Genomic DNA, 23,456 nt, shown 5'->3' on the forward strand with positions numbered 1-23,456 from the left:
GTGAGAGCTGGACTATAAGGAAGGCTGAGCGCTGAAGAATTAATGCTTTCGAACTGTGGTGCTGGAGAAGACTCTTACGAGTCCCCTGGACTGCAAGGAGATCAAATCAGTCCATCCTAAAGGAAATCAACCCTGAGTGCTCATTGGAAGGACAGATACTGAAGCTGAAGCTCCAGTATTTTGGCCACCTAATGCGAAGAGAAAACTCCCTGGAAAAGACCCTGATGCTGGGAAAGACTGAAGGAGAAGGGGACGGCAGAGGATGAGATGGCTAGATAGCATCACCGATGCAATGAATATGGACTTGAGCACACTCCGGGAGAGAGCACAGGACAGGAAGGCCTGGCGTGCTATGGTCCATGGGGTCACGAAGAGTCGGACACAACTGAACGACTGAACAATTCAATACCAAGGCTAAATCCTGCATTAAGTAACGTCGTGATAACAAAGTGTAACAGTGTGCAGGTGCAGAATGTCTTTTCGTCACCACGGAATAACCACAGCATTCCCTCATGCTTAGGACTAAAGACCAAGATTGAGAAGGTCAGAGGGCATGCTGCCAGAGAGAACTGAGCTCAATAACTTTCTTCTCAGAACTGAAATGTGGCTATTCTTCTATGGAGGAAAGGCCCTCCAGTACATTTCCAACTCTTTTCATTTTATTGTTGGAATAATTTGGTAAGTGTTGTGTACTCGGTTATCCTGATATTAACATGAATTTAATTTTGCTAATAGCTTTCACTCTTTACATAGTAAAGTTTTTGAAATTTCTATGTTGATATTGATATTGCAAAGTAAAAGTTTGTTGTTTAAAATCCTGGAAAAATTCAATATTTCAAATGTGACAGCAGAATATAATTAAAACTGATCTCTTGGAGAGATGCGACACGACACAAAACTTGACATGCAAACGACATAATATTTTGACATGAGACAGACAAAGACTTAATCACATCTTAAGATTTTCATATCTCAAGATGTATCCACACACAGAGATTAGCAACTAAACATGCAGGGCTTAATCTTAAAATGCAGAAGTAGCAATGCGATATGCAAATACACAAGTTTATCCATGCCACCTCAATTGCACTCAATATAAGTAATGGTCTTTTTTAAAGTTACAGTTCAGTACTTACTGGGGCCCATAGGGGGCATTCTGACTTAGAGGGGATTTGGATTCAGCCACATGTGTTTTGTTATGTAGAATTAAGCTAATTATATTAAAATCAGACAACCATACCTGACAGATTGCAGACTTGTTTGATAATCTTGTGATTACCTGAAAGAACAACAAATAGAGGAAGTAGCAAATAACAGAATCTGTGCAATTGTGGCTTCCAGTAGCAATTTTAGAGCATGGGATCATATAAAAGGGAAATCTCACATCAAATGTCTTACATGTCTGTTTGCTTCAGCAGTTGGCAAAATATTTTAGTACAAAGTGAATTAGTAAAAAAGAAAAGAAAAAGAGGTTTTAAAATGGACTTGCATGTTCCCTTATGATACCAAAGCTGCCTTTTTTCTTAGGAGGTGATTTCCGATAAGATGCACCATTACCATGCCAGTAAAAAAAGAAATGGCTTTTTAATGGTGTGGGATCCATGTGTATATAATTTTAGATGACTTCTCCCTCATGTCTGTGTCTGTATGTTCCATGGGAGCTAACATGCCTAGCAAAAACATTAGATGTTGTGATGTAGGACAGTGTGAATTCACTCATATATTTTATGATTTTGTTCACAGGAGCCACATCTGCTTTCTTTGGACCTATTCACATAAGTTGTGCATCTAAATGTGCTCGCTTGCTTTTACATATTCTTTCTGAGAGGGAGGGGTTGTAGTACTCACTAATACATTTGTTTAGGAATGAGTCAATGGATAGTAGTGCAGGATCAGAGTTAAAATTAGGCAGAGATCTAGACTCTATGTTTAGAGATAAGATATAAGAAGATTTGGTCATACCATCAGTCTAGCTAGCCTGTGGCATCAACTCTAATTGGCCTGATGGTCTCAAACAGAGGTCTTTCCAAACCCAGCTTCTAAGAAAACTTGCTTATATAAATATAGCAATAATTACTAACGACCAGAATAATTATATTGGTAAATAATTTTTAGAAAACAGCCTCAGTCTCCAGACATATTTTTGATCATGCCTTAGTCATTTTTTGATCCTCTATGATGTTCTTGTGAGATTTCCAAATATATTTGTAAACCTATGCAGAAAAACCATCATTGGATTTTGATGTTCTCACTATTAATTGCTACTTCGTCTCACACTTTCAGACACATTGGCTCACAGCCTAGAGACTTTTTGATAGGAGACAGCTTGTATCCCCCTCTTTTTTCCCATGTCTAGCATAACCTGATCTTCTAAGTTGTAAGGATAAAGTGTTGAGAGGGTCACCTTCTACAGAATGGGATCATAGAATAGAGTCATAGAATAGTAGGGTTGGAAGGGGCCTACAAGGCCATCGAGTCCTTACTTCTTTCAGTGTCTGAGGTAGGGATGTCAGAGAATTTCTCCATGAATCTCAGGGAGGCCAAATGCCAGCGCATTCGGCCCCCCAAAATTGGTGGAGAAACAGTCTGCCCCCCCTCGCCCCCCCCCCCGGGACGGGACTTACCTTGCTCGAATGTCCCTGGCGGCGTTGGCTCTGGTGACGGTGCGGCAGCGGTGCGGCGGCGGCGGCGGCTGGTCTTCCGACCAGCTGACGCCGCCGCCATTTCCAAGTAAAGAAACAAAACAAAACAAGCAAATGTAATAGGCTACATAAAGATTTACGTAGCCTATCACGGCTAGATTTAAAAAAACACACCGTGATAGGCTACATAAATGTTTATGTAGCCTATCACGGCTGACTTAGGAAAAAAAAAAAAAAAAGCACGTACGTAAATGGCGGCGCCCATGGGCGCCGCCATTTGCGTTCCTTATTTTGGCAAGTGTAGTCTATGTAACCATTTACATAGACTACGGCTCTTATAGCGTTGCCCTTATTTTCGCCGTAGTCTGCGTAAATGTTTACGTAGACTACACGTGCCAAAATAAGGAATGCAAATGGCGGTGCCCATGGGCGCCGCCATTTGCGTACGTGCTTTTTTTTTAAAGTCAGCTGTGATAGGCTATGTAAACATTTACGTAGCCTATCACAGCTGACTGCAGGGATGCAAACGGCGGCGGGTACGGCTGCCGCCATTTGCGTCCCGGCAGGAGATGACGTTTCGCGGCCGAAGGGACGGGGTGCCTCCCCCCTGGCCAGAATTTCGGCGGGGAGGGATGGGGCGCCTCTCCCCCGGCCAGAACTTCGGCGGGGAGGGACAGGGCGCCTCCCCCCCGGCCAGAATTTCGGGGGCAGGGACAGAGCGCCTCCCCCCCACCGCAAAGCAAGCTTCGGGATCAGGTAAGTGACTTTCGTCCATCCCTAGTCTGAGGATTGTCGTTTTGTGACAATCCTCACAATTGTGACAATCTTTCACAATCCTCACAATTTTGTGAGGATTGTGAAAGAATCCTTACCTCTTTCAGTGTCTGAGGATTGTTGGTTCATAAAACATAACTAACTGAACATGAAAAGGCTTAAACTGGGTAGGGGAATGGGGCTGTGCACACTGGCCCCACCCTATACATCCCTGTGCACCCTAGACCCAACAGTCCCTGAAGGGGTGTTCAACTCACATTCGCTCAAACGTGAGGAGAATGCTCTGTGCAATCTGGCACCCTGGAGTCTGGTTGCACAGGGAGTTTTACTTGTGCGCAAGTGAATGGGAGTAGAACACCCCTTCAGACCTCCCTATTCAACATAGAGAGTTCAGAGGACAGAGGGGGTAGGCCCCCACCCCCCTACCCAGCTTAAGCCATGGCCTGAACAGTAAGTCTGTCTCTTGAACCTCCCCGTCAAGGGGGCAACCCTATGTTTATACAGATGTTAAGCCCTTCTGAGTTCAATGTGACTGATGAGACTGAAGCCCAAAAGCAGAATTCTCCCATCGCTCATACTATTTATTACTTATATAGCACTTTAGTGAAGTGAAGTGCTTCACAAACATTATGTTGTTGTGATTAACAAAATTATTAGCCCCATATAGCAGATGAGGGAGGGCTCAAGTGGACTTGCCTAAAGAGAGGCAAAATTCAAACTGGAGACTTCCTGATTCAGAGTTTTAGGATCAGACTAGAGATGTAAACTTTCTGGAAATTTTGAAGCTATCAGGGAAAAAAAATCCCCTCCTCTTTTTTTGGAAATTTCGGGAGAAATTGAAATATATGCAAATGCATCATTTATAGGGTAGTTGTATAACATTTGTACTATTTGGCATATTTATGAAATTTACAGAGAAATTCCATGCATGTTCACTCAGATGTCAGATCGACTTTGTTTAGTGGACTTTACTCTCAGGTAAGCATACACAGGATTTCAGTTTCAAAAGTATAAATGTCTTAGGATGCATGTTTCAAAAGAAAAAAAGGTCCTATAACTCCCAGCATTCCCCAGCGAGTAGGAGTTTTTTTCTGTCTCAACATGAATAGGATTGTGTCCTTAGTTTTATACCAGCAAAACTGTGAATATGTTCAATACAAAAGAGAGAGAGAGTGAGAGCGAGAGCGAGAGAGAGAGAGAGAGAGAGAGAGCTGCAAACTGCTGCACCTTATGCTACCTAAGCATATGTATCTTAGGTTTTGGCATCTGAGAAGCAGAGAGGATAAAGCTGAAAACAGAAACATATTCTAAAGAGACTTTTTCTAACAGAGGTTGTATTTAATGGGTCGTTTTATTTTCCAGTTTCCTTCACAATTTCCGGTTTTTATGTTGGAAAAATGTGTGTGTGGGGAGTCCTCATAAAAAAAGGAAAATGTTCCCCTCCCCCAAATATTTCAGTCATTCCCCCCTCCACCATGGCCTTCACATTTCTATACCAGGCAAGTCATTATGTAGGCATCTCATGTGTTTGGCTCTTTTTAAAGCTAAAAGTAGCTATTGAGGGGGAAGAATTAGATCAAGAACATGGTCTGGGGAAGGAGGATTTAATTTTTCCCCTGTGTTGTTTACCCAATCTAAATCGCCTCCTTGAAGCTGCAGTTTCCCCCAGAGACATGTATAGGTACTCATTCCTATACATTTCCCCCTGTGGAGCGAATAGTCGCTTGAGGGAGGAGGAGCAATTTACATTGGAAAAATGGCACAGGTGAAGGGTTAAACTGTCTTCATCACCTCCCTAGTGCTGTGATCCTGATCCAGTTTATGCCCCATGGTAAATCAGGAGATCTCGATCATGCATCTTCCATATCACATCTAGTTGTACCCTCAACCACAATTGAACACCTGGGAGTAAGTCCCACTGAGATCGATGGGGCTTATTTTTGAGGATTGCACTGTCAGTTAGGGGCAGGAAAATGAGTGTTATTCGAGCTCACTAAGATTTTCTGAACATCAGTTCATCGCTCCTCAATTTCTGCTTGGATTTGGGATTGCTGTTTGTTTCGCGCAAATGGGAAATTGTGCAAAACAAACAGCTATCAAACTTGAAAGTTGCACAACCCCCCCCCCAAAGTTTGCTCAGATGTTCCCCATACACTAAAGTATGGGTGGTTTAAAAATGTGCACATTTTTTAAATTTGCACAAATCAAATGCGAGCACGTTAGAGAATTTGTGAACATTTTCGGCAGATGCATTCTCCTGGTCACACTCTATATTGTGAACAAGGCATGCTGACATGTTTCGCAAGCAGAAATGAAATTCTTATGCATCCCTACTGTCAGTCTCAAAGCCACATTGTACAGCAGCTCTGATCTCTTTTGCCTTGCTCAAATTAGCCTAAAAGGATTATTTTAGTACGTTCAGCTTTGATTTGATGGCAATATACATTGACTAAAAAGTTTTCTCCCCTCCCCAAATTCTCTCACAGGCCAACCTTATTCATGTTTACTTGGAAGTAGGTCCCACACAATTCAATAGGTCCAACTCTCAAGCAAGTGTTCATAGGTTTACAGCCTTATTTTATTTTCTCTGCCCCTACATAAGCAGTTCCAGTTTATACTGAAACTACATACAGCTAACTCTCTTAAAATATGAATGAACTGTATTTCTCTGGTACCTTATATTAATAGTTGATGAATAGTAATACTGGAACTTGTTTGCTAAAAGCAAAACTTCAGGATAAAGTATGAAAAAAACATAAATTAATTTGGCTTTCTGTGAAGGTGACACTTGTCTGTGTTTCCTTCCAAGTCTCTTTTTTGCTCCTATTGACTCTCCTTTGTCTCCAAAGAGAAAGCAGGCACACAGACACAAACAAGAACAGGAACAGACTCAGTAAACAGTACGAAATTTCAAGACTACAGGATTCACATAACCATGGTTACACCTTTCTGCCTCTGAGTACATTTAATATGAGAGGAATTAATTATAAGAGAACCTGAGGAGGTGCCCTCATTTCTGATCTTTTAAATCCTTTTTAAAGGGTGATGGCGACAGTGACTAGCCCTGCCAGTGCCTATCCCTACAGAAGGAAGTCAAGGAGGAGGTATTACATAAAGCGTTTGTTTTCATTAAAAGAGAAATCCAAAGAAGAAATTTAAACATAATTTTCTTTGGTTTTTCTAGTCATGGCAGATTGCCCACTGATCCTAGAAGAAAATCATGAGGCACAGATTGGGTAAACTAAAAGTGATGATTTTATTAAAAATTTCCATGGATTTGCAATCAGTACCTTGTGTCATTTAACAAAAAGGTGTTAATACCCACCAGTGTGGATAACTAACCGTCTGGTATGAGGCAGTGGTGACTCAGCCTCCACCTGGCTCATACCTCTCTGTGGGTGACTCCATCCTGGCACTGACTCCCATGGCACAATGCTTTACTCCTCACTGTCACTTATAAAAGATGTACCATGTATGACAGAGAGACCTGTTTAGGCAGCCTTCCCCTACCTGGTGCCCTCCAGATATGTTGGTCTACAACTCTCAACATCTCCAAGACAGCCACTTTGGCTGGGGGATACTAGGAGTTGTAGTCCAACAAATCTGGAGGGCACCAGGTAGGGGAAGGCTGCCTAAACAGGTCTCTCTGTCATACACACATCCCAAAAGGGAAAGTGAGGTGGAAAGGCCCCAAGGGGTGTTCCAGTCCCAGATACCATCAAGCCAAGTTTCTGTGATAGGCTGGTCTATTGTACACCCAGTCATTCTCCTAGGGAGGCCCCTGGCTGCTCACTAACACACTCTACTTTATAGTGTCTCCTTTTACCCACTCTGAACTGGCCAGTTGTGACCTACTTAAAAGTGAAATAACCCAAATAGAATCATTAGCCTACCAAAAAGAGGGTGCATTTTCCCCACCAAGTGCAGTACATACAGTCAAGGTGGAAATTAAATGAAAAACTTCACCATAGTCAATTTAGATCCTGGGCAAATCATTCCTGTTTGGATCCTCAAACAGGAGACCAGATATGTATCTATGTATGTGTATGTATGTAATTTATTTATTACATTTCTATATTGCCCAAAAGCTGAAGCTCTTTGATAAACACACACAGCCTGGTGAAGGAGGATGACAGGGTGTTGCACTGTTTGTGAAGTTCACTAGGGATGCGACACTACCAGCCTTAAACATACTTCCCTATAAGATTAGGAAATATGATTTATGTCCAGCTCTGCATATCATCACAGATTTGTTAATTATTTTATATTTTAAATTAATGAGTTCTCAAATTATGATATTATGCAGCCCTGTGATGTCATTAAAACATCCAAATTGGACAAATTTATGTGTGATATAGCCCTGCCCATTCACAGTGATATCATCCAACCAAGTAAAAATCACCTACGATTCCCTCAGTTTACCCCTCAATTCACCTCTGCTTGAGTTGAAAGAGCTTACTGGTCACCATAACATATTTAGGCCTCAGAGAATGTGTATATATTACAAAGAAGGACATTTTGTGGAAGGTCACAGGACATTTTGTGGATAAGGTTGCTTGTATCCATACTGACTCGGATGCCATTCTTTCAACAGAGTTAGAGATAGAAAAGTGGTTTGGGCTGAAGTGGCATCAGTATGCCGTATACCAGCTGTGGCCCTATCTAGAAAATTCTGACCTTGCCTCCATTGTCCATGCGCTAGTGCCATGCAAGCTGGACAGCTGTAGTGTACCCTATGTGGGTCTGCTTTTAAAGATGATTTGGAAGCTTTGGATGGTGCAGAATGTGGCTGCCTGACTACTGGTGGGCTGCCGGTTCATGTGACACTGATATGGATCTTCCTGCACTGGTGGGCAGTGTGTTTCCAAGCTTAATTTAAAGTACTGCTTTTAACCTTTAAAGCAGGGGTGGGGAACATATGGCCCTTCCTATATTTTAGGGATGTACGAAAGTCACTTACCTTTTCGAAGGGTGACATTTGCGGTGGGGGGGAGGCGCTCCGTCCCTCCCCCTGAAATTCTGGCCGGGGGGGGAGGCGCTCCGTCCCTCCCCCCCGAAATTCTGGTCAGGGGGGCGCTCCGTCCCTCCCCCCCGAAATTCTGGCCGGGGGGAGGTGCTCCGTCCCTCCCCCCCGAATCCTGGCCAGCTGGCTTCGCAAATGGCGGCGGCCATAGCCGCCACCATTTCCGTCCCTGCAGTCAGCCGTGATAGGCTACATAAACATTTACGTAGCCTATCACGGTGTTTTTTAAAAATCTAGCTGTGATAGGCTACGTAAATCTTTACGTAGCCTATTACTTTTTTGTTTTTGTTTTAACTGGAAATGGCAGCAGCGGCAGCCAGTCGGAAGACCGGCTGCCTCCGCTGAACCGCCGCCGAACTGCCGCCGGAGCCGCCGCCGCCAGGAAGATTCGCCGAAGGTAAGTCCCATCCCGGGGGCGGGTGGGGGGGGCAGACCATTTCACCACCAATTTCGGGGGGCCGAATGCGCTGGCATTCGGCCTCCCCGAGATTCGTGGCGAAATTCTCTGACATCCCTACTATATTTTGGCCTCCCATCATGTCTCACCATGATGGGACAACTCCCATCGTGTCTCACCACTGGCTATGCTAGCTAGGGCTGATGGGAATTGCAGGCCAAAACATCTAGAGGACAATGTTGCCTGCCCCTGCTTTAAATCCTTAAAAGTTTGTGGGGCAAGTTAGTTGAAGGACTGCCTTCATCCAGACCCGCCTGCCCATACTTCAAGGCCCTTGTTACTTGCCCACATCTGAGAGGAGTCAGGCTGGTCCTTTTCTGCCATGGCCCCACATCTTTGGAATGCACTACCAACTGCAGTCTGTCAATCCCCATAACTAGAGGCATTCAGGAGAGTGCTCCAAACTCATTTGTTTTCCTTGGTTGATCTTTTTTTCAGTGTTATTTTTAATGGGACTGCTGATGGTTTTGACTTGCAATTGTTTTAGTTTTAGTATTTTGGGGTTTGGATGTCTCTTTTATTATTGGCACAAACTTCTGTTAATTCTGATGTTTATTGTTGTATTGTTTTTCTTTTGTGAGCTGCCTTGACAGGCTTCTGTACCCTAAAGGGCAGCCTAAAAACATTCTAAATAAATAAAGAAGGGTAAATAAGAAGTACATGGGAAGATGCTGATTACATATGCACTGAACTCTTTGTGTTACGCTTTGCATGTCTAGATCCCATTTGCTTAAAAATATAGACGCACAAACCCAGGCTTAGAACTGGATTTACGCTCAAACTGCTTAGCATTAAGAAGTACAAAATTCTGTTTGTGAATGTTGGTAATATGATTGTCGATCAAATGCCATATGCTTTGTTCCTAGGGATTTTTCTGTGTGGTAATGGAAAATACATGAGGATATAATGAGGGATTACTCTATCACCTGAAAGCTTAGTGACTCATACATGCTCATCTCTCTCTCCTTTCTTTGAGCAGGAGGTTTTTTTTTTAATGAAATATGTAAATCCCTAAATTGCATCCCACTGAGATGAGCGTAATCTGAAGGACCTCTTAGGTCAGCTATAATTGTTAATGTAATTAATTCAATGATTGAATATAATATTCTCAAGACAATTCCCTAGTCTGACATTTCATGAATTTTAATTTTTCACTTCATCACCTTGCTCTCTCTGCATTATCACGGCTTCCTTTCTGGTGCCTTTTTATGCACCTTTGGTGGTCTACAGGCTTACTGTGCTGCCCCCAGCTCCATATTAAAGAAATCTATACATTCATACTGTGGGTGGGGAGATCAAGGATCTGCTAGCCAGGCCTGCTGTACTTGGATCCTAGCAGTCTGAGATGAACTAGTAGCAACTTTCCTTTGGGCGGGAGTCTTTCTTTACCTTTTGGCCTAGAAAAGAAGCAGGAGGCCCAGAAGACCTGGGAGAGGGTACTCCATTTTTACCAGGCCTCACCGAATCCAAGGCAAACCATTCAACATCACAGTAATTCAAGTCTATGCCCCAACCACTGAGGCCGAAGAAGCTGAGGTTGATAGGTTCTATGAAGACCTACAACACCTTCTAGAACTAACACCAAAAAAAGATGTCCTCTTCATCATAGGGGATTGGAATGCTAAAGTAGGAAGTCAAGAAATCACCGGGATAACAGGCAGGCATGGCCTTGGTGTACAAAATGAAGCAGGACAAAAGCTAATAGAGTTTTGCCAAGAGAACATGCTGATCATAGCAAACACTCTTTTCCAACAGCACAAGAGGCGACTCTACACATGGACATCACCAGATGGTCAATATCGAAATCAGATTGATTATGTCCTTTGCAGCCAAAGATGGAGAAGCTCCATACAGTCAGTAAAAACAAGACCTGGAGCTGACTGTGGCTCAGATCATGAGCTGCTTCTTGCAAAATTTCGGCTGAAATTGAAGAACGTCGGGAAAACCACTAAACCGTTCAGGTATGACCTAAATCATATCCCTGATGAATATACAGTGGAGGTGAGGAATAGATTTCAGGGATTAGACCTGATAGACAGAGTGCCTGAGGAACTATGGACGGAGGTCTGTAACATTGTTCAGGAGGCAGCAACTCAATCCATCCCAAAGAAAAAGAAATGCAAGAAAGCCAAGTGGCTGTCTGATGAGGCTTTACAAGTAGCTGAGGAAAGAAGGGAAGCGAAAAGCAAGGGAGAAAGGGGAAGATATACCCAACTGAATGCAGAGTTCCAGAGAATAGCAAGGAGAGACAAGAAGGCCTTCTTAAATGAACAATGCAAAGAAATCGAGGAAAACAACAGAATGGGAAAGACTAGAGATCTCTTCAAGAAAATTGGAGATCTCAAGGGAACGTTTTGTGCAAAGACGGGCATGATAAAGGACAAAGAAGGCAGGGACCTAACAGAAGCAGATGAGATTAAGAAGAGGTGGCAAGAATACACAGAAGAACTATACAGGAAAGATCTGAATGTCCCTGATAGCCATGATAGTGCGGTCACTGAACTTGAGCCGGACATCCTAGAGAGTGAAGTCAAGTGGGCCTTAGGAAGCATTAGTAACAACAAAGCTAGCGGAGATGACAGTATTCCAGCCGAGCTATTTAAAATCCTAAAAGATGATGCTGTTAAAGTGCTGCATTCAATATGCCAACAAATCTGGAACACTCAACAGTGGCCACAAGACTGGAAAAGGTCAGTTTACATTCCAATTCCAAAGAAGGGCAACGCCAAAGAGTGTTCAAACTACCGCACAATTGCGCTCATTTCACATGCCAGCAAGGTGATGCTCAAAATCCTACAAGCTAGGCTTCAGCAGTATGCGAACTGAGAACTACCGGAAGTACAAGCTGGGTTTCGAAGAGGCAGAGGAACTAGAGATCAAATCGCCAACATTTGCTGCATCATGGAGAAAGCAAGAGAATTCCAGAAAAACGTCTATTTCTGCTTCATTGACTACGCTAAAGCCTTTGATTGTGTGGATCACAACAAACTGTGGCAAATTCTGAAAGTGATGGGAGTACCAGACCACCTTACCTGTCTCCTAAGAAACCTGTACGAGGGTCAAGAAGCAACAGTAAGAACCAGACATGGAACAACCGATTGGTTCAAAATTGGGAAAGGAGTACGACAAGGCTGCATATTGTCACCCTGCTTATTTAACTTATATGCAGAGTACATCATGAGAAATGCCAGGTTGGATGAATCAGAGGTCGGAATTAAGATTGCTGGGAGAATTATCAACAACCTCCGATATGCAGACGATACCACCCTAATGGCAGAAAGCGAAGAGGATCTAAAGAGCCTCTTGTTGAGGGTGAAAGAGGAGAGTGCAAAAGCTGGTTTGAAACTCAACATTAAAAAAACTAAGATCATGGCATCTGGCCCCATCACTTCCTGGCATATAGAAGGGGAAGAAATGGCAGCAGTGACAGATTTTACTTTCTTGGGCTCCAAGATCACCGCAGACGGTGACTGTAGCCATGAAATTAAAAGACGCTTGCTCCTTGGGAGGAAAGCTATGGCCAACCTAGACAGCATAGTAAGAAGCAGAGACATCACCTTGCCGACAAAGGTCCATCTAATCAAAGCTATGGTTTTCCCAGTAGTAATGTATGGCTGTGAGAGCTGGACTATAAGGAAGGCTGAGCGCCGAAGAATTGATGCTTTCGAACTGTGGTGCTGGAGAAGACTCTTACGAGTGCCCTGGACTGCAAGGAGGTCAAATCAGTCCATCCTAAAGGAAATCCACCCTGAGTGCTCATTGGAAGGACAGATAATGAAGCTGAAGCTCCAATATTTTGGCCACCTAATGCGAAGAGAAAACTCCCTGGAAAAGACCCTGATGCTGGGAAAGACTGAAGGCAAAAGGAGAAGGGGACGGCAGAGGATGAGATGGCTAGATAGCATCACCGATGCAATGAATATGAACTTGAGCACGCTCCGGGAGAGAGCGCAGGACAGGAAGGCCTGGTGTGCTATGGTCCATGGGGTCACGAAGAGTCGGACACGACTGAACGACTGAACAACAACAACCCTTTTTTTTATCCAGCGTCCACCAATAATTTCCCAGTGGACCTAACCCTCATTTGTGACAACCACCTTATTTCCTGTGGTCTGTGAATTCTTGTTCCTTTGTTGTTCCATTGAACGAGACTGTTAGATAAAGAATTGTTTGTTGGATTTAAAGAGAGGCTTGAGTTAAACTGGCTGTGAAGTGTCTATACACAGGGCACATAGGCATGGAGACAGCACACCTACTATACCCAAGAGCTGATGACTCATTCTAGCATTCCCTTAGTGTTCGCAGAAAAGGCCACATAAATAACAACCAAAAAGCATGGTCCTTCTGCTTCTAAGTCGATACTCCTAATTTTATTTCCATAATGGAAGAAAAGTCATGTCCCACAGAAGCACAATTGTGAATGAACGGAGGGAACATCATAGGGCAGGCTTTGCCAACCTGGTGTCCTCCTGATGTGCTGGACTACATCTCGCAGAATCCCACAGCCAGTACAGCTGGCTTGGGATTCCAGAAGTTATAGTCCAACACATCGGGAGGGTACCAGCTGGGGAAGGCTGCCATAGGTTTCATGATGCAGGGCTGGTGCCAGCCGCCAGTGTACCCTTGGCACAGTGCTGCTGACGGGCTGCTACCACCGAAGCGCCCCACCTGCCACCACCACCACTGAAGCTGCCACTATTGATGCCAGGTTGAAGCCGCCCAACTGCCACCACCGCTACTGCTGTTGAAGCCCCCTGCCCACCCACACACAGTCCCGAAGCCCCACTGCAGCCACCTGCCCACCCCTCCCCTTTTCCTCCACCCTACCCGGTCATTTTCCCCTCCCCCTCCTGCCAACCAGTCAAGCCCTCTCAAAAACTTTATCACCCCCTGCCCAAGCCACCCGCCCACCAGCAAAGCCACCAAACCCCCTCCCCCATGTGTTTGTTTCTTAACCTGAGGTGGGGGTGGAGGCAGCAGCAGGAGTGATGGCTCTTCCTCCTCACCTGACCAGCCCCTGGCAGAGTGTCATGGCGCCTGGGGCTCACGTCCAATTTTAATATCTATCTATATCTTACCTTTTGAGTAGCAGTGATCTGAACCAGTCAGACACTGTCTTTGGGGGACTCAGACAATGGGAGCATAGGAGTGATGTACAGACCACCCTGTGCCCTCATTGGCCATGTCTCCCCACTCCCACATAGGCAATGTCTGATTGGTTCAGATCGCTGCTACTCAAAACATAATTAAAAAGTCATAACTGGCTATTAGCTCCTTGGCAAGGTTGGGTGCGAAGATAACTACATATGCAGTGCATTCTCCCTCCTTTCCCCTCTAGGGTTAATAACCAGTTGTGAGTGTGATTTAGTTGAGGGAAAGGGTGAAACACTAGATCATAGAATCATAGAAAGGGTGAAACACTAGACAGAAAGGGTGAAACACTAGATCATAGAATCATAGAATCATTGGAAGGGGCCTACAAGACCATCGAGTCCAACCCCCTGCTCAGTGCAGGAAGCCTGATTCCCAGGCGGTCTCCCATCCAAGAACTAACCCAAGCAGTTCTTCGAAAATTAATTTTCACAATACGCTGGTCACAGATTTCATGTGCCATGTCTAGTTTGGCTCCAAGACAGTCATTCTTACTAATGGTTTAGTTAAGATTGAAGACAACACAATACAATGGGATTCCAAATAACTGCAGTTATAAAAAAGAGCTATTGCAATACTCCGTAGTTTGGTGCCACAGTCAGTCCATAATATTGCAGTATAAAGGTTTCCCAGAAGGTGTCCAATGCCAATATTTTGGTGGGATATGATCCAGCAGTAGATCTTGAATATATTTAATGGCTTTCACCATCTGTCCAAGAAGCTGTTTTGTTAAACACAAAGTAAGGGAGAAACTACACGTTACGCACAAATATGTATAATACAGCATCAGTGCTGCATTTTTAATTAAAGAAAAGCAGCTGTGGTAGGGTTGGATTTTTAGCAGAGAAGCAGAGGGAAGGGTGTTTACTTCAACCTTTTCCCCACTTTTCCATTCCAAATTTCCCCCAGTTCATTCCACTGCTGGGTCCCAAATGCATGTTTGTAAGGGAACTCTGGGGGGAGAAGTTTAGGCAGGATATCTGAGCTGAAAAACAACTGGGGAGGCAAGGATTAATCTTCAGCGGGCACTTTTCTTTAGAGAAAAATGGTGTTGGGCCTTCCTTACATATAATGTGTAGTTTCCCCCTAAAATACATCATAATTGGCAAACAAAACATTTATCAACATTCCAAATGCTACATAACCTCTAAAAATAAACAGGAACAATGTTGACTGAACTATAAATGACTCACTATTTTTACCTAGAAGGTTTCAGACTTCACATGTGACATAGAAACTGCTGTACCTAGACAAATATAAGCAGTGTAAACTACCAGTGCTGCAGGCATTTTATGAGCTATAAGTATGAACTCTTGCAGTGATGGAGAAAGTATGAAGTCTTAAGTAACCAATAGGTATGAACCTCACATTCCGTATTATTTTTAAATCCCATGTTTCTAAATCCATTTCATGATTTTGAGAGAGAGAATCATAAATGTGAATATTTGAAACTAGCAAAACCAAGGAGCTTGGTCATCTCAGCTGCTCTCAACTGACTGAGCTGAAGTTCACCAAAATAATGGAAATTATTTATTATATGTGCATGGACTCCATGCATATAGCCTTTTGGTTCATCATGTTTTTCTAATGGTTACCCTTGCTTTAATATTAATAATGTAATATTAATATTAAGTAATAAGTAATAATTAAATTAATAATACAAAATGTCAGTGAATCAGGAGTTGCTATTGTGCAACCTAAATTCACGAATCTGCCAAATGAATGGAGGTTACAGAGCAGCAATGCTTTGTAGACTGAACCCACCTTCCACACCGCGAAGTCAAAATTACATGTCCTGAAAAAGATTAATGGATTCTTTAAAAAGTTTTAATAAAAGTAGAAATTATATATTCTGTGGTTTAAATACAGTGAAAAGCACTGGTATTATACCATGGGACATGAAAGCATTAAGCAGCAGTGCCTTAAAAAGTACTGTTACATCACAGAATGGCATGTTTTTAAAAAACTTGTTACATCATGGAATAGCAGCTGCTTGTATAGCATAGCTGTTACTTGACCCTCTGGGAAGAGGTCAGTCTACGGTGGCCATGTGTCCTCTTTTACAGAAGATAGTCCTCAGTTTTAATATGTCCTCTGTTTGAAGGGCTGGCTAGTCCAAGTCCACTTTAAAGATAAAGAACATCAGACAGAAGAACAGGATCCTTGAAGGTGCCCATCAACAACACCTGGACAGCAGACTGAGGCACATTGCCAGGTGTTGGCACAGGCAGGCAGCGGCTGAGGGCCCAGTGCCCCAGAAGGGCGTATCCCTGCCCATGAGCCTGCTGCAGCTGCTGTCATCTTCCTCTTCCTTGCCCACCTGGCCGAAAGGTCCATGCCATGGCCGAGCCTGTAGGCCCAATGGCATTGGCACCCGACTAAAAAAACACACAACAACTAACTTTTTGAGTGGTAGCAATCTGGAACAATCTGCCTTTGGGGGAACATGGCCAATGAGGGCACAGGGCGGTCTTTACATTGCTCCTGTGCTCTCTTTGGCTGAATCCTCCCCTAAAGGCAGCATCTGGTTAGTTCAGATTTCTGCTATTTAAAACATACATTTCAAAAAATCTTTACCTGCACGGGACCTGTAGGCTCAGCTGGCTGGGTGCTGCAGCACTTTGCCAGCAGGGATGGCCAGCTGAGGAGGAGGACAAGCCACCACCAACCCAGGTAAAAAAGTCATGGCTGGGTGGGCAGGGGCAGCAGCAGTGGATGGGTGTGTGGCAAGATACTTCAGTGGTGAGGTGGGCAGCCAAGGGAGGGAGGGAGCAGCTTGGGTACTGGGGCAGGTGGGCGAGGGAGTAGGGCTTCAGCAGTAGTGGTGCAGGTGAGTGAGGGGCTTCAAAGGTGGTGGTGGCTGGGCGAGGGGCTTTGGCGGAGGCGATGAAGGCGGTTGTGGGCGGGTGGATGAGGGGCTTCTTCTGCAGCTGTGGTGGGCAGCTGCTGGCACGCGGGCACTGCAGCAGCGGGGGAGGCAGCAGTGGGGGCCCATCAGCAGCTATGTGCCTAGGCCCGCTGGAATCTGTCGCCGACCCTGAGCAGACTAAGGAAGGCATGCAGATCATCTCGGCACAGCCTTCCCACTACAATCCTCTTGGGAGGCCTTATTGTCCATGCCACATCCTCCAGAGTCACTTCAGGCAGTAAGGCAGCAATGGGCCTTCTCTGTGGTGATGCCCTTCCTCTGGAATGACTTCCCCTCTACAATATGTCAGGCACCAATGATGATGTATTTTTGATGATTACCCAAAACTTACTTGTTTACCTTGGCTTTCCCCAGCCATTAGCTTGTCTCAGCACTGGATGAGTCCCTGGCTTCATGAAGTGTTTGGCCGCCCCATGAGGACCCTGGTGCCATGTGAAGCCACTCAGGCACCACCAGGAAGAACGACCACTCTTCCTGGTAGTAACCAAGTCCCTGGCTTCATGTGGTACCTGCTGTCCCTGTTGGAGCACTGCATGGAGTGTGCAGTGACTCAGCTGCCCAAATCTTTACTGTTATGTCCAATCTGAGATCAGAGATAACATCAAGGATTTCTCTGTGGGTCATGCGCAGTGGAATCCCCTCCTGTTATCACTGATCTAAATGACAGTGGGGATTCCCTGCTTGGGGGGGAAGGATTCTTCCGGGGGAGGGCTTGGAGACCAAGCCTCCTCCCCCTGAAGGAACCCCAGGAAGCTCCAAAGACTAGATTAGGGGCCTGGCAAGCTGGATTTGGGTTCTGCACCTCTGCTCCAGAAGATAATCATTGTCTTTGGACATAACACTATATCATAGTTTACTGCGACATGTATGCACCTCAGACTCATGCTCTCTATCCTCCCCTCCTGTCCTACAACGCAGCATTTGCTTCCACTTTCAACTAACTTGGGTTTGTTTCTGCATCTGAAATGGGACAGATTGTAGTTAATTTTAACTATGATTTGTCCAAAGAAGCCAACATCAAACAATGATTTCTGATCCTGACTTGTTCAGATAAACCATAGTTAAAACTAACAGAGTTCCTGGTTTGGACAAAATGACAAACTGTGGTGAGCTGAAAATGGAAACAAATACTTCTGATCTCCTCGTGGCTGTGCTAGTGGAGGGGAGGGGAGGCTTATGTACCTTATTTTAAACCATAGTTTAGCATTACATTTTCCAGAGAGTAAATAAGGAGGGCCTGCAGCTTAGTGGTAGGGCACATGATTGGTATGCAGAAGGTTCCAGGTTCTATACCTGGAATCTCCAACTAAAAGGATGTCTAGTAGCAGTGCTGGGAAAGAGGCTTGTCTTACACTGTGGAAATCTGCTGCTAGTCAGAGTAGAGCGAGCTATATACCACATGAGGTAGCTTTATAAGTGAATGAAGGTGGGCATCCACCATTAACATTGTTCTGTGTTTCCCAGTACAATACTAATGGTAGTTTCTATCCTATTTTCCTCCTAAACACATACATGTGTACTCTAAGACTGAATGAGAAAAAATGATTCGCACAACCACCAGCATGCAATTCTATTTAACACAGGCTGTTAGGTAGGGTACCAACTGAGCTCTCTGTGTCTTAAAGACATAGCTAGTAGCTTTTAAAAACTAGAATACGGATTCTCCTGAACCTCTCAGACATTTATTACTTGCCACAGGTAACCAGGCAAGTGGCTAATTACAAGTTGGCCCTCAAGCCCTCTGGTTCTACAATTTTATGGCTCGTTCTGTGCGTAACTGTGTGCAGGATTGTAACTCCTCCTTTTGAGTCTGTACATTTCAGTTCATTTAGCACTCTTGTGATACTGGATAGGAATTCCACAGCATCACTGCCTACCAGAACAGGACTGTATGTAGATTGCAAAATAAATGCATTTTGAACCCAAGATATTTTTGCTGGCTGAAAAGATGCTTGGCTCAGTGCTCTATAACCTTCTTGTGCCACATTTTAAAAACATAGATAAGCTGCTTTGCTAGATTATGGATCCCCCCTCCCCCTGAAACATGTAACCCTCTGGTTAAGTTTTATAATCCAATGCCTCATGTCATAGTCCTAGGAAGTGAGGTGAATGAGTTCAAAGAGGTTGAAAAGCTAAAATTAATATTTTAGTTTTGTCACTGTTTCAGCCACTTAGGGTTGCCAATTTCTGAACCAGCCCCTGTAGCAGCCCCTTTAACAACAGTTTGATGTGCATCAGTTAGAAGGTGATAAAGCTTAGCTCCATACCATGAAAAGCTCCAGCTGGTGATTTCTGCAGATCAAACATCTGTTTAAACTGAGAGAAAGAAAAGCATTCCAGCTGCATCCCCCCCCCCCCAGCCAACTGGTCAACCTAGTTAGCATAAACCAATTACAAGCAAACATTTGGGGAGCGTCTTGCATTCATGAACTATGAACACTAAGGCCAAAACTCAATTCATGGATAAACATTTTGGACAAGATGTGTAAAGCTGCTAAGCGGAAGGATAGGGGAGGTTTGGTAGGGAAAGGGAGCTTGAAATCTCTTCAGAGGCCTCAGTGTGCTTCTGACCATGCCAAGAAAGAAGGGGAGGGGAAACACATGTGGCACTACAGATGAGAGAAAGTATGAGCAACTGCTGCCTCTCTGCCCACCACAGAGCACTGATGAAAACATGAGTGAGCCCTGGAACTGGACTTGCAGCTGCTGAGAAACCAAACAAGCTCTCTGCATTTCCCTTCTCGACGGCAGTTCCATAGCCAAAATTGTTGAGGCAAGGCAGCCGCAGGGAACACCAGGATGGGGGGAAGGAAGGCATAAATGCTCAAGAGCCTGAACCTAGAGACATGTAGTGAATAGAACCTAAAAGCATGTAGTGAATATATTTCAAGTTATGTAATTCTATTAAACTATTAATAATATCAAATTGAAATACTATAACATGTAAAAAAAAGGGGGGGGAAGTACCTAGTGCTTCTCAGTTATTCCAGTGCTTTTACACTCGCTGGTGAGATCTGCACCACTGGCAGGGCTGGCCCCAGACAGTTCACTGCCTAAGATGAAGAACAGGACAGTGACCCTTCCCATTTCAAGTATAAATGCCAGATGCATTGGCAGTTGACTCTTCTTCAGTGCTGACGATGGGATAGTGTCCTTTGCCACACCTGAAGACAGCAGGCTAGCTGGGGTGTGTGTGTGTGCAGGGCAGGCCACTTGACGTACAGCTCACCAGCACCAAAGCCATCTCCCAACTTCTGCTGCCTGAAGTGACCATTTTACTCTGCCTAACAGTGCAGCTTGCTCTGACCACTAGGTAAGCTCAAAATTTAGGGGTAGGGCCTGGAATAGCCCTGAGGTGGCCATGGACAGTATCCAGTCCTGCCCATCCACGTACAAGGCTCTCCGCCGTTTCTGTCCCATGTGTGGCCACCCCTACCAGTTCCATTGCAAAAATGGCTCCCGCTGCCTGTGCAATGGTGAATTAGTGCTTCTAGGTGCAAGCCCTGAACCAAGGGGGCAGGTCGGCAGAGCTCCCTTATGTGAGTTGCCCCTCAGAAGAGCTAAATTGCTGTTGCGTAACCAGAAGGGCTGCTTACGCAATGGCATTGGCGGGGTGCACAAGAATCAATGGGGGTGGAAAAGAATCGATGAGTGTGCTGCGTTGGGTACTGCCCTATGCCCCCAGAGCCTCCCTGTAGCCTGATCTAATTTTCTTTTTATTCCTCTCCAAATATTTTTTTTCTAGTGCTTCCCTAGTAGAGGAACACATTAAACCAATGCTGCCACAGGGGAAAGACCTCCATGCAGTACTATCCATCTCACATGGGCTGCAGTGGGAGACCCATGCATCAGTAGGACTCTTGAATTTCAGCTTTCACCTGTCATCTAGTACACAGAGCTGCAAGAGAATGAATCTCACTTGAAACCAAGGGGTCTTGTGCACCTGTTACTAAGTGTGGGATCACCTGCTATGTAATTCTGTATTGTGTGTACCATTCAGACACAGCTCAGATCTCTCTCTCTCTCTCTCTCTCTCTCACACACACACACACACACACACACTAATCAATATTTTCAATTTAATTATTTTATTTTGTCAGTGGTGGGAGGGCAATAAATTAAAGAGAGACAATGATATTTTGAGTACTTTGCAAGAACGGATTCATGCTAATTAAGCATCCTGTCTGCAAAGATAGATCTCCACTTATTCAAGCAAACCATCTTTCTCTCCACAATGTGACACATATTGATAGTACCTAACTGAACCGAAGGCAGAGGAGTCATGCTTTCCTCTGAGGTTTTCATCTTCCTTTGGGACTTCATTAAAGTTTGTGGAATGGCACAGCAGACCTGTGAGTCACTCAGGCTGCTACAATGCTTGGTGTTAAGAGATGAATTAAATCTCACAGTAGCAACAGGGGAAAGGTGTTATCATTATGTTTCTGGGGGCACAGTAGTAATCTCACTTGGTGTCATCTAACAAATTAGTTCATGGTTATGATATCATATCCCATGGCAAAACTGGAGAGAGCCTGTTCAGGCACCAGAGTAGAATTTGCAAGTTTTACAACTGGAGATAGCCAACTATGAGCTCTTCAAAAATTTATCTGAAATCTTGCCATTGGCTTAAACATATTTTAAGTTTCCTTCTGCAACAATTAGTTGTTATTACAAATACTCTACCTGTGACATCCTTACTCTTTCCAGCATGTAGTCAGGGAGCTTTTAATAAAATAATAAAATAAAATGGCATAAAATCTGTTAAAACACAGAGAACAATAATCTCTGCTGTGCATGGAGCAATCCCACAAAATATATTAGAACTCTCCCCAGTTCTGCCATGACACTCCTGTGCACATGCGCTGAAGTGCAATGCACCCAACCATTCATAAGGCATACCTAACCTATGGCATTCACAAGGTATGGCATCCACAAGGCCATACCTAACTTTGCCTCAGTCCTCTTCTAATGGCCTGCTTCTGTTCAAGTACTCATTGCTTTGGCTACTTGGAAAAGAGGTATACATAGCTTGTGTGTCAAACATCTGGAAAAGAGTGCATATGTGCTGCAATGCTGCTGGATCCAAGAGCTGACATATGCAACAAGGTGAGTTGCAGGAATGCTTCTATTCCCTTTCAGTGGCTGACTGTATTGCAAGGTGTTTTGTGCAGAAGCAAGGTGTACATATAGATGCAGTATGACACAGGGAATGTGGGTTTGTTTGTTTTACTATAGTCCAATAGATGGCCACTGCATGCTCCCCTCAAGCCAGTATCTTAGAAGAAGCAAATAGGAAGGGAAGTAAAGCGTGGTAAAGGGAATGAACAATGGGTCCTCCTAGAAGCACTTAGAAAATGAACATATTTTTATGTTCATAAAAGGAAAATTAACCCTTTTCCCACTGGCTGAAAGAGGAGCAAAGATTTACCTGGAGAGAAAGACTTGGGAGACTTTCCACAGAAAAAGCCAAATGACCTACCATATGAGGGTGACATATTGAAATGGTGGGTAGAGTCTTGGCACAAGTCACTACCAGAATAAAATTGCAGGTGCAGATCTTGAATGGAACTAGGATGTAGGCCATTCAGGAAACAATAAACCAGCAATGTTGATTCAATTTGCCACTCTGCCAGCAATCCATGTAAAGAATGCAGGGTTGGTGTAAACAAAGTTTTCTAAGCAATCATATAGCTGCGTTCTAAACAATCTGCAAATGACAAAGAAGCACCGATGGAAGCCCCCTAGTAGAGAGAATTGCAAAGAGCAAAATAAAGCCTTGTGTTGGCGATACAAATATGGGCATAGCTTGCATTAATGGTATAATCTAGTACCAAGAAAAGCTAGCAGGGGTGCATGCTTCAGTATGCATTGAAGAGAGAGCACAGCTCTATCTGCAGTCTTGAGCCATCCCAGTAATCCACAGGGAAAGCAGCACAATAACAATGCTACGCTGTGGGTACACACATCACTGGCTTCTGATAATACCGCCAACCACTTGGGTATTGTTGTCTGTTAGCATCATCGGGCTCCCTTGAAGCGCTCAGCTCATCTTGCCATTTTTGTAACTCTTTTCCAAGATGCTGATATAGGCTTGCTGTCTGTATTCCCCATCTACCAAAGAATATCTCTGCTGATTTTCACCCTAGATTGTTGGATACATACTTTCTGCCCTAATAGACTATGATGTTCTGTAACATATTAGAGAAGCCCTCTTCAGACCCAACAACTAGATGTTCAATCCATGCTTTGAGCGGGGCTGTGCTGACTGGGCCCACCACCACCTGGCATCCACACATACAACATAAATATCAGCAGAGAAGGATCCTTCCTGGATACAACTGTATGTGCAAATGGTCCATACAACTGTGAATCCTGTGTGATCAAGATTCCCGATTGTGTGGAAGCCTTCATTGTACATGCAAAGATGCATTGTACATGCATCCTGGCAGACATGCATGTTGTATGTGCAGATGCCAAAGA

At 44.2% G+C, this 23,456-nt stretch overlaps 1 protein-coding gene across 2 annotated transcripts in view; it reads right to left on the reverse strand.

The window, feature by feature from the left end:
- Nucleotides 1-23,456, reverse strand: part of KCNH8 (potassium voltage-gated channel subfamily H member 8) — a 297,245-nt gene that overhangs the window by 20,163 nt on the left and 253,626 nt on the right. For both annotated transcript variants that reach the window (XM_084860434.1, XM_084860433.1), the window contains exon 12: nucleotides 1,241-1,279. In XM_084860434.1, the coding sequence (XP_084716560.1) occupies nucleotides 1,241-1,279 (39 nt within the window). The remainder of the gene's footprint in view (nucleotides 1-1,240; nucleotides 1,280-23,456) is intronic.

Source organism: Heloderma suspectum, chromosome 5, assembly GCF_057233095.1.
Source record: "Heloderma suspectum isolate Gila_16-S chromosome 5, 16-S_ref, whole genome shotgun sequence".
Taxonomy (NCBI): domain Eukaryota; kingdom Metazoa; phylum Chordata; class Lepidosauria; order Squamata; family Helodermatidae; genus Heloderma; species Heloderma suspectum.